General features: G+C 32.6%; 1 protein-coding gene across 4 annotated transcripts in view; it reads left to right on the top strand.

Moving 5' to 3' along the window:
• IFT88 (intraflagellar transport 88) overlaps positions 1–2756 on the top strand; it is a 100663-nt gene extending 97907 nt beyond the window's left edge. For all 4 annotated transcript variants that reach the window (XM_051986590.1, XM_051986591.1, XM_051986589.1 and 1 more), the window contains 2 exons: positions 2083–2193; positions 2487–2756. In XM_051986590.1, the coding sequence (XP_051842550.1) occupies positions 2083–2193; positions 2487–2608 (233 nt within the window). In that variant the 3' untranslated portion in view covers positions 2609–2756. The remainder of the gene's footprint in view (positions 1–2082; positions 2194–2486) is intronic.
• The last annotated feature ends 10068 nt before the right edge of the window (positions 2757–12824 follow it).

Raw genomic sequence — 12824 nt, 5'->3', positions numbered from 1 at the left:
AAGATTCAAATGCTAGATTATTCTTTAAATTTACAACTATTTAGATGTAGTTAACTTCAAAATCTTGATGAGCTAATCTACATATTCTCAAGCCAAAATATTCCACAAATTGAATATTTAATATTTTGAAATTTGGTATATACAAATTTCTCTGTGTATATATAAAACATATATATATGTATATGCATATATACATATATATATATAAAACAATAGAATTTTATTTTGAGTAGAACTGAAGGAACCTATGACATCATTTACTCCAGTCTACTTATTTTACACAAAAGGAAACTGAGGCTCAGAGAGGGTCATATGACTTGCCCAAAACTAAACATCTAATGGCAAAGCTAGGTCTATAAGCTAGAAAGTTGAATATGAATTTTTTTTTAATTTAGTTCAACCTCACTCTAGAAAACACTCATCATTTGAATTATGTTGACATGAATTTAACATCTTCTTGGTAATTCAAACATAAAATGAAGCCAAGCCAAAAGCATTTACATTTTTTAAACTTCTCTTAGATGGCTAGTTTTTCTCTAGGAATAGTTTCTTGCTTAAAAAAACAACAGTACACAGTACTTTATCCAAACCTAGAAATGAGTTTGTAATAGATTGAAAGTGTAGGGGGAGGGAGAATGCATCCAAAATAATCATTCACAATTCAAATTCTTTGAAAAAAATTTCTAAACTGTGTCTGTTTCAACTCAATTCAACAATCATTTATTAGTTATTTTCTATGTGCCAAACACTTTGCCCGTTACAGAAAATAAGAAGACAAAAATGAGAATAGCCCCTGCCCATAAGGAATTTTTATTTTTGTACTGATCTATTTAAAAAGTTAGTAGATGATCTAAACTTTCTTTTTGCATTCAAATTGCCAGTACTTTGAAGAGGGGTTGCTATTTTGGAGCTGAAAGGCATAACTCTTGAGTTGAAAATATAGTAAAAATATAAAGAACACCCTACTTTCACACTTTGCCTCATTGGGTTCCTACTCCACTGTTTAAAGGCAGATGACATTAAATATGGGAAAATAACTAGGACAGAGACTAAGTTGGTATGAAATTCAAGTTACTAACAATGCTAGTAATATTTAGTCTTTTAGAATTTCCCAGAGACTTCAAATTAACTTAAAAAAAGGGGGTGGGGGGTTGGGTTAGTTTATGTTACTGCCTATCTAAAATCTGAAGCTAAATGAGTGCCTGGAGTAGAAATGGGATGAGGCTAGGGGAAGAGAGATGAGAGACAAGATTTTTTGTTATTATTTTTGCACTATTGCAGGTTCTATTGATGCAGTGAACACAGAGAAACCAGAATATACTCAGAAATAAAAGGGTCCAGAATGGGTTTATTTGTTCTTAGGAAGAGTGAAATGTTTACAATGGAAAGAATGCCATTCTCAGAAGTCTTTGGAATTGTCAGTTGTCAGAATAAGAACTAAGCATGTAGATTATTCTTCAAGCTGGGAGGGACCATGGAGATCATTTGTTCTAGTCTCATCATTTGAGAGAGAAGGAAATTGAAGTCTGGAAAAATGAAGCTACCATCTTCAGAATGCTGACAAGTAATGGGGCTTTTTCTCAACTAGATAAAGTAGTTTATTCTCATTAATAGTGGTATTCTTTCTAAAAGATGGTTGCAGTAGATTGGTGGTATACCTTTAATACCATTGTGACAAATTCTATGTGCTATTCATCCTCAGCAGGCTCCTCTGCCTTCTCAATCCCTTCCTTTTATAGCCAAGGAGATTGAAGTTCAGAAGAGTTCTCCCCAGTCACACATAACTAGCAAATGACAAAATTAGGTCAGTATAAGGATGGGAGCTGGAACTTTTCAGAAGCAGATCTCTTTAAATTGGAACTGTTTCTTCCCAGATTTGAAAGAATATGTTGAAGACCCATTTTGTCACACGTTCAGTTTGTTAGGGCTCCCCAAAGAGAATTTGTAGCTGTAAGAAATTGACTTCATAGTAAGAAAGAATACCTGCTTTATAACAAACCTGGTACAGTTTTAAGTTATGTGGTACAGTTCTGTGATTTCTTGGCTTATGAAATAAGTGAATTTCTATTCCCATATTTTCAGACAGTGGCCAGAATTCTAGTTCCAGTAGCAAAGGTGAGCGTCTGAGTGTCAAATTACGATCTTTACCTGGGACAAATGAACCTTATGAAAGTAGCAGTAACAAAGAAATAGGTGAGTGCCATTGCTTTTGCCAATAGATAAGGGCTAATGAAGAATGCCTTGGGGAATTGGCATTCATTTTAAATGTGGTAATATAAAGAATTTTTTTAAATATATGGACACTTATGAGAAAAAAGTGAGAAAATTTAGTGTCATGTTTCTGTTCACTGTGAGTTTCACAATTTTGTTGATGACAAGAGTTGTTCGTGTTTGTTTATTTCAAAAAAAATCCTTATGAAATAGTTAAATAAATGTAATTTTATTCATAATAACATAGTCAATGAAACATCTGTTTTAAACCATAGATGCCTCATATGTGGATCCTCTAGGTCCACAAACAGAAAGACCAAAAACTGCAGCCAAAAAAAGAATTGAAGAAGATGACTTTGCTGATGAGGAATTAGGAGATGACTTGCTTCCTGAATAATAAGTATTTTAAAATTATTTACTATAGATAAGTCTTCTTACAAGGAAACATTTAATGTTAATTTTTGATAAAATACCTTATATTTAATTTTGTATACTGTCAAATTTGATGAAATTCAAAACTTAAATAAAACTACTCCATAAGACAATGAGCTTCTTCACTAAGTCACATATGGGGGTGGAGGAGAGATGTTACTTTACTTTTCAAAATATCCACAATGAGGCCTTAATTAAGTTTAATTGTTAGGAGTTTGAAAAAAAAAAAAAAGGCACTGAACATATTACCTGATGGGAATTTAAACTTTGTTAAATCAGCATTTTAAAGTCTCACACTCATAAGGAGTGATATGCTCAATAGAAGGTCCATCACTGAGACTTGTAATTTCTTTGAGTGTTGTAGAATTTTACAGTTGAAAAAGACAAATAGAGATCTTTAAATCCAGCCCTCTCATTCTGCACTAGAAGAAAGAGGACATGGGAGATGAAGTAACTTGCCATTCTCATAGAGAGAGAGCTGGGATTTGAACAATGACCTTCTCGGTCCTCATAGGATTCTCTCTATTATACCCAAGGTCTCAGACTTCTACCAGACAGCATGTAGCATTATGACGTTCCTGAGTTAGGCCTGAACCAGAGTAAATTATAATTGAGACACATGTAACAAAATAAATAAAAATACAAGAAAATATCAATATTACATTTTAAAACTAAAAATGAGAAAATTTTTCTTTGATGGTAATTTTATGGTTATAAAAATTAACAATTTGTTATTTTGTTTACCAATTCTTATTTATTATTATTAGCTAGCAGTGGTTATTGTCGATCATAAAAGAATAATTTCTCCCTCTCAAATACGTTATTATTGGTAATTTTGAAGGAGGCAGAAGCAGAGATAGGAATAGGAGGGAAGGGAAGGAGGTGATTTGCCCAAGAAGAATTTGATTATGTGCCAAGAGATAGCTCAGAGTTGGATAGTAAAGAGAAATGATTGATAAGATGGAGATCCAGCTTGACAGAGAAAAGTTTAAAGCACGGGAAGACAAGAGTTCAGAACTTTACATACAAACACATGAAAAAAATGAGAAAATACGATCCTAGAAATGTTACAGTTCACAACCAAACTCCTGACTTTGTAACTGAGACGTTTTCAGTGAAAGAAGAAAAACATTATGAAGAACATTGGATATTGTTGGTATTTGACAGGCTGTTAGTAAAAAAATATATATATATATATGTCTATTTTTCTTTTGTTTGGTAGTTATTGTGGTTGCATTGTAAATTCTTAATTTTCATTTGATTAAAGTGCTATATGGCACTGTATTTTGTCATTCTCTCGATTTCTATGCACAAAGACTAATCCTACAGTGCAGTGTTGAAACATGTTGTGGGTTAGGACAGTCTTTTAATTCCAGGTTTCATTCACATTGGCAAAGAACCATATCAATGGCAAGCAGTCTACTGAAGTTGATATGGAAAATAAACAGAGGAGAGACTTACTCTTTTTTCTTAAAATTTTTTTTCAATAGTATTTTTCCAAATACATGTAGAGATAATTTTCAACATTCATTTTTGTAAAACTTTTTGTCCTACATTTTTCTCCTTCTCTCCTTTATCACCTCCCTCTCCAAGACAGAAAGCAATCTAATATAAGTCAAATATGTGTAATCCATTTAAACATATTTCCGTATTTGTCATGTTGTGTAAGAAAAAGCAACCAAAAGGGGAGAAAAAAAAAAGCACAAGAAAACAAATAGACAAAAACGTGAAGATACTATGCTTCGAACTCCATTCAGTCTCCATTTTCTCTGAATGTGGATAACATTTTCCATCTCAAGTCTCTTGGAATTGCCTTGAACCACTGCATTGTTGAGAAGAGCCAATTCCATCACAGTAAATCATCGCATAATCTTCTTGTTATTATGTACAATATTATCCTGGTTCTGTTCATTTCATTCAACATCAGGATCAGATCTTTCCAGGCTTTTCTGAAACTAGTCAATTCATTATTTCTTACAGAACAATAATATTTCATATACTGTAAATTTTTATACCTTCATATAACATAACTTTTTCAGCCATTCTCCAATAAATGGACATTCACTCAGTTTCCAGTTTCTTTCCACTACAAAAGAGCTGCTACATTTTTGCACATGTGGGTCCTTTTCCCTCATTTAAGATCTCTTTGGGATATAAGCCCAGTAGAGACACTGCCAGATCAAAGAGTATGCACAGCTTTATAGCCTGTTAGACATTGTTCCAAATTACTCTCCAGAATAGTTGGATCATGTCATAACTCCACCAACAATCTACTAGTGTTCCAGTTTTTTCACATCCCCTCCAAAATTTTATCATTTTTTCCTGTCAGCTAGTCTCAGAGGTGTGAGATTGGAGAGATTTCTAAAGAAAGCAAGAGAAGCCCGAAGTGATGTGTGGAACAGTCTTTTCTCTTCAATTGCTGTTCTCCTCATGTCTCTTTCATAATATAAATTCACTCCCTATCAGTAGCCTAGTCAAAGGAGGCTTCCTACTATCTACAAAGTAAATTCTTTCTTCAAGTTGAACATTTGATCTATGATTTTGATTTATGTACCTCTGAAATTCATTCTACGTTCAGTAGTATGCAGGAAATATTTTGCTGAATTCATATTAAGTGAATCTAGGTAAAAGGGATTAAGACAATGAAGAATCTTTACTGCAAATTACATAAAATAAGAAAATCTTAAATATATATAGAAATATAAAATTATAAATTGTTTTTTAACTTTAAGTTTTGTTATATAGGAAAAATATAAATCATGTCACATTCTAAAAGTGGTGAGAAAAAAATCTGTACCATGTATAATCTGTATAGAATTGTTTACATTACTGATGGACATGAAGAGTAAGGAGGGAAGAAGGGAAAGAAAAGAAAACAGAATTCAAAGTTTTAAAAACTAATGTTAAAAATTATTTTTATATTTAACTGGAGAAATATAAAATGCTGAATAAAATTTTTTTTCAAAAAAGAAAAGATCAGTACATGAACACAGAGTTTTTCAGATAAGATGGAAGCTAGATTATTACTTTTCTGAAGAAAAAAATGAGATTTTAAAAAAATGTTTAATTCGTAGATATAGTATTAGTCTCTGCAAAGAATATGATTTTAAACCCCACTATAAAATACAACATTCCAAAGTATGATAAATTCTTGGGTTAAATAAGAGAAGACATTTGAAATTTGTACTTTTAAAAATGGCAAAAAAGTAAATACAAAAATTCATGAAGACAGTGAGGGTATGATCAAAGCTTGTTTTATTATTTCAGAACCTGTATCATATTTTCAAAACTTGATCAAAGTGGTTTAGTGAAGGTGAATTTATGAAGGAATTTTTGTTGAAAGCCATTGAAATTCTTTGTCCCCCCAAGGTTAAAACTTTTCAAAATCTTTCATTGTCACAAAAAACCATTGCAGAAAGAATATGACATTGCCAGTATCCATGGAAAATTTAAATCCAAAGTGGGTAGTAATCTTGACATTTTCAGTTGCAATTGATCAAAGTCTAGATATTAGTGGGCTGACTTAATTAGCCATATTGATTTATACAAGTGACAAAAATCTTACTGTGAGTGAAGAATTGCTTGATAATCTTTCTCAATGACACTATAACAGGTAAAATGTTCTTAAGAAAGCCTGTAAACTTTTAGAAAAATATAATCCTTAATTATCAAAGTTAGTCTATATGGATATAAATGATACAACAGCAATGTATTTGTAGCTCAGTTATTAGCTAAACAGAATGAAATTGCCCCAGTGTTAAGTTTCATCATGTTCACTGCATTATTCTCTAGGAAAGTACCAAAAATGGAATATTGAAATTTGTTATTAAAAAAAAGAACCAATGAATTTTATGCATTTTTGAGGAATGGATCAACTATGATTTTCTTCTTGGTTATTCTTAGAAGTTTAAAGAGAAAAAGAGATTCACTTTATTATACAGAAGTTTTTACCTTCCTTGTCAGTAGATTTTATATACTTTTGATAACTTGGCCATGAAATCAAAATAATTTTTAGCAATGAAAGAAGAGTCTTCAGGCAACTTGGTAATATTTAGAACTAGTTTTCAAAATTTGGCCTTCTTCATAGATACCATGAAGCACTTAAAAAATTGAACTTAAAACATTAGGGTCAAAATTAAGTTTAAAAATGTTTGACTACATTAACATATTTAAGATAAAACTTGGTCCTGAGAAAGACCACTAAAAAAATAAGAATTTGATTCATTTTTTTAATGTGTAAAAAGTATAAAGAATTCTTTGGTTCTTGTAATTTCAACAAGTATATCTCTAATATTCAGAAATTACTATTTGAATTTGAAAGATGATTTGAAGGATGCAAAATGAGTGAAAACATATTTTTAAACTATTCAGTACTCCATTTTCTTTCACTGTTGGGAGAACATCCAAAAAGAACTTGTTGAAATTAAACATAAGACAGTGCCTTAACAAAATATGTAATGTATTTTTAACATGTTTAACATATATTGGATTACTTGCCATTTAAGCAAGGGGGCAGGGGGAAAAGAGGAAAATTTTGAACACAAAAGTTTTGCAATGGTCAATGTTGAAAAATTATCCATACATATGTATTGAAAATAAAAAGCTTTAATAGAAATCAATAAAAGTTTATATATATATGTAAACTAATGTTTATGTTAATGTTCCAGATTTTGATTTTTACTTGCCAAGATGTATTGTGGAAATATACATTTACTACAAGAATCTTAGCAATGTTTGGTGGTATATACCTAAGCAAGCAGTTGTTTTCATTTCTGAGGACTATTAACACTTATTTTGGACAAGATTTACAAAGAAGTCAATCAACATTTCTTAAGTACCTCCTGTGTGCCAAGTACTGTGCAAATGAACATTTATCACTCATTCTTGAAAACTGCGTATCTTTGTGTGTGTGTTTATGTATGTATGTGTACAGACACACATACAAAAGCTTATACTTGATATTGATAAATTAAATTCTGGCAAAAAATGCCAAGTTTCTAGTAAAAAATATTTAACTTTGAATCTTCTTGTAGTTCCATGTTTTGTAATGATTTTGAATCTATTCAAAATTAAAGCACAAATTTGTATGCTGTTCTATAATTAGTTTCTGCCTGATTCGTAGGCATGTGTATAATATATATACATACATATAAATATTGGAAGTTGTCAAATTCATAATGCCAGTACTTTTTTATACAGAAATTATTTCTATTTGCTATCTGACTTTAATATGTTGCTATATTAATATATATGTATAAACTTGAGATTTTCTAAGCTTGTAGGAAGCCTCACATAGGGTTCACTGGCCTTTTATTTTTATTTGAGTTTGACATCACAATCCTCATGACAGCCTTAGGGATTTGTATAATGGTCAGGGTGACATTAAACAGGAAAGGTAGATGGAGTGAAAAATTCATGGGCAAAAATCTATTGGGACTATTGGCAGTGAAGGAAGAGAGAGAGTCCAGGGACAGGGGAGTACAGAGAAGGTGTGAGTTTCAGAGTTGAGTTGATTTTGCAGGGAAATGAGCTTGGGGGACAATGATGAAGTTCTGGTGAGCAGCCAGATGATGATGAGATAACTGCTCTGGGAATAGCTAGCATTTATATGCTAGGCACTGGGCAAAGCACTTTATAAATATTGTCTCATTTGGACCCCCTCCCCCCCAACAACCCTGAGAGATACTAGTATCAGCCATCCTTATATCTGGGAAACTGAGAATATTTAAATTACTTGTTCAAGGTAACACAAGATCTAAGGCCAGATTTGAACTCCACTCTGACTTCAGGCTTGGCATTCTTTCCATTGTGCTGGCCAGCTCCCCACCCAAGCCCAGAGTTGAGCTGGGACTTGGCCTTCTGGGCAGGTTAGTGGGAGATGGCCATCTTAGGATAAATTCTAATGGATTTGTGATCTCATTGATGCATCTTTCCTCCAGTACAAAGTGCATCTTTGTATCTTCTCCTGTGACATTTTTGCTCGCTTTTTTAAATTGTTTTTTTCTGATTATACATGTATGTTAACTTTTTAAATACACATTTCTTTATGAATCATACTGGGAGAGAAAAATCAGAACAAAAGAGAAAAATCACAAGAGAGAAAAAAAGAAGAAAAATATACAGCATATATTGATTTACATTTAGTCTCCATAATTCTTTTTCTGGATGCAGAGAGCATTTTCTATCCAAAATCTATTGGGATTGCTTTGGAACACTGAACCACTGAGAAGAACCAAGTCTTTCATAGTTGATCATCACATAGTCTTGCTGTTACTGTGTACAATGTATTCCTGGTTCTACTTGTTTCGCTCAGCATCAGTTCATTGCTCACATAATTCTACAAATGTTCCAAAAAAAAACCTGGGTATGTCTTTGATTATTTTAATATTTAGGGAATAAAATATTCAAGTTGTCTTTCCCTTACCCTCACTACATGATGAGCCCATGTCATGTTGTTGTTCAGTAGCTTCTTCAGTCATGTCCCATTCTTCATTATCTCTTTTGGGAGTTTTCTTGGCAAAGATACTGGAATGGCTTGCCCTGTCCTTCCTGACTCTAGGCCCAGCATTCTATTCACTGTACCAACTAGTTGTCCTTTTTCAGTCCTACGTGTCTTCAGTGATGTCTTCTAGTTCATTTATGCTGAGAATGTCAACATAATTCATCTTTGGGAATTTTTGAAAAATCATAATTTAATTAGTAAAATATCCCTTCACTCAAAGCCAAAACTCTTAAGAGACCAATTTGGGGCTAAAGGGGAATGGTATGGATAATATGTATTTTACAAAAATGAATTACCTTCCTCTAGAGAAGAGTTAGAAAATGTATATGTGACTGAGAAGTTAGTTTGGGAGCATCTTGCTATAAAATAATGATGCTTAGAAAAATAACCTTTCTACCATCACAGATGGCAAAGTAAAATGGATATTTTCTTTGAGCCTTATTTGAAACCACAGATCTGCTACTTCCATTTGAAATGCTAGTATCTACAGGCAGTCATCAACTTATTCCTGAGTTCAGGCATAAACTAGAGTTAATCTCTTACAAATGAAATTTGGTATTTCTTTTCACTCTTCCTTTTCTTTCCCCATCCCTAATTCATGCAGCAAGAATTGAAGATAATATTCTAAATATAATCTGACCAGAACAGAGTATAATAGCACCATCACTTTCTAGTCCTAGATACTAAAACTATTAAAACAGCTTAAGATAGTGTTAACTTTCTAGCTACTGTATCACATTATTGATTTAAATTATGTTTTCACTACACTTAAGCCCCAGGTCTTTTACATATGAAATTCAATCTAGCTACATCTTCCCCATTTTGGACTTGTGAAGTTGCTCCTTAAAAGTTACTGAAAACCTTTTCATTCACCATGATCTCAGAAGAATCTGATCCAAATAACAGACAAGGCAATGGAAAAATCCATGGTAGGTTTACCTCTTGGGAGTAATCATGGATTTAGAGCTAGGAAGGATTTTGGAGATCATTTAGTCCAACTGCCTCACTTTACAGAAGAGAAGAATAAATTTGAAACAGGTGAAAAGGCTTTCTTCACTTTGTACCTAGGCTACTTAGAATCTAAGCCATTAAATAGATTTTTTATCTGAACCCAGGCCTTAACTCTAAAGGAAACAGCCTGGAAGGAATATCAATATGGGCCAATGGAAAAAACAATATGGCACCATAGTCAAAGAACCCAGATTCAAATCCTAGCTCTGCCAAGTTATTGCACATGTATGAATCTGGATAAAGCAGTTAGGTTCACTAGGCCTGATTTCCTCATCTGCAAATTTGGGCATTTGGACTACATGGCTTCTGTGATCCCTTTCATCTTTAAATTGATGATCTATGATGAACCCATAAATTCCAGAAGGAAATCTATCTTACCATTGTATAAGCATGCAAATTTTGCATGATGCTGTCCTTAGTCCTTTTCTGTATTAATTTGTGTGTATACATGTATATATACACACATGTACACAATATATCCAAATGCTAGTGTGTTTACATACACATGCATGTATGTATATGTGTATACATGCATATATTATTGTAGCACTAAAGGTAGCCAGTGGATAAAATGCTATACCTTGCATCAGGAAGACCTGAATTCAAATCCAACCTCAGATATTTACTAGCTGTATGACTCTGGGCAAGTCACTTTTTTGTCCCAGTGACTCACTTGTAAACTGAGCTAGAGGGGCAATGACAAATTACATTAATCTCTTTGCCAAGAAAACCCCAAACAGGATCAAGAAGAGTCAGATATGACTGAAGTGACTGAACAACATCACCATAACTCTATAGAAAGAAAATAGCTGGTTTATTTTCCTATGTTGCCATGCAGATTTATAACTTAGCTAAAATGTTTTCATATTTTTAATGTCTCTAAAGATTTAGAGTTTGACAGGAAAGCTATTATGACCAAGGATGTTGTGGTAGTTTGCAAATGTCCATATTCATTTAATTCCATCCATTCCCCAAAATCAAATTTACATTCCCTTCTAAATAAGGAAGAATTTTCAGTAGTTTGCTGACTAGTGTAAACTATTGGAAAAGAAATAAATGTTGTTATTGTTGTTTTTACTCAGAAGAAAGCTTATGAGCAGAAAATGGGAGAAAAAACACCCCACGCTCATAACAGACAGGAAAAGGAAAAGAAAATATTTTGTTGACTGAATAATAGCCAAAATGGGAATCATCGTGGTCTGACATTTCATCACATTTCACCCAGCAAAAGACAGTGCTTGGTGGTAAAACATTTCAGTATGCTTGTTTGCAAGATTCTCTTAAAGGACAGAAAATATCTTGCAAACAATGTTTCATTGATTAATTCCCAGGAAAGGCCATGTGAAGAAATTTAGTACTAATGGGATACCAGAAATAACTATGGGGCAGAGAAAAAATACAAGAAATTGTAAGGGCCTTTCATCTGAACCCCAGTGGCTCCAAAGGAGACAATTTTTCCCAAATGTGTGATTCTGGCTCTAATCCCAAGTCTTTGCAAAGAAAATAGTTTAAAAGGATAGCTAAAGACTTCATCTCCATTTTACAAATGAAACAGAACTTAAACAAGAGTTTAAATTATTAGTTAAAAAGAGGGACAAAATTGATATCTTTTGAATTCCTTCAAACAATACTTCCTTGAATGCAATGGAAGTTTTACTAGGTTCTGGTGGGGCATTCAAATAAAATGTTCCTTTTACCGTGAAGTTTATAATTTAATAGATAAATGAAGCATGCTAGGGTGTGTATATGTGTGTGTGTGTGTGTGTGTGTGTGTGTGTAAACAGGAAGAGAAGTTTTAAATGCCGTTAGTTCTTTGGAGGGGGAGATTACTTCCTGATAAGGATATTAGTAAAAGCTTCATGTAGCAGTTAACATTTGAGCTGTGTCTTGAATGATAATGAGGATCTGGATAGGCAGAGCTGGAGATAAAGAAGGGCATTTTAAAATTCTGGAACAAGTAAAGGTATAATTTAAGGAAACATCTGACATGTGGGAAACAACCTCTTTTGATAGAATAAGAGTACATAAAAGAGAATGGTGCAAGTAGCAATAAATAATGAGGTCGATTTGGGCCAAATCCAAATGTTCTCCTATTAATGCAATAGTTACTCTTAGTGTAGCTTTACAAGCCAAATTGAATGTTTAGGATTTAACAGTTGGGAATGACAAGTTTTGAGAAACCAAAAAAAAAGAGGTAATAGAGATGTTTTGAGCAAAACTGTGAAAAAACGACGAGGAAATTTTTTTTTTTTTGGCAGAAATGTCTTAACTGTTATAAAAATAATTTTTACAAGTTTGAAGGAGGACTGTTAAAAGTGATAGCTTGCATTTATAATTATGTCATTTTTTTCAATGTGCTGATCATTTTTGCTGATTACTTTTCCTCTTTCTTTTTAAAAAAATTCTTTGTTAGAATAATCTACTGCTCAGAAAAATGGAGAAGGAAGGAATTTGTGACCAAAAAAGACTAGAGTACATTATGGATAATTTAAATTATATTAAGTTAAAAAATTTTTGTACAAACAAAACCATTGCAGACAAGGAAAGCAGTAAACTGGGAAGGGGGGAAGTTTACATCTAAGCATTCTGATAAAGGCCTCATTTCTAAAATATATAGAGAATTGACTCAAATTTATAAGAATACAAGCCATTCTCCAATTGATAAATG

Source organism: Antechinus flavipes, chromosome 3, assembly GCF_016432865.1.
Source record: "Antechinus flavipes isolate AdamAnt ecotype Samford, QLD, Australia chromosome 3, AdamAnt_v2, whole genome shotgun sequence".
In the NCBI taxonomy this organism is placed as follows: domain Eukaryota; kingdom Metazoa; phylum Chordata; class Mammalia; order Dasyuromorphia; family Dasyuridae; genus Antechinus; species Antechinus flavipes.
This window is presented reverse-complemented; position numbering and strand designations above follow the sequence as displayed.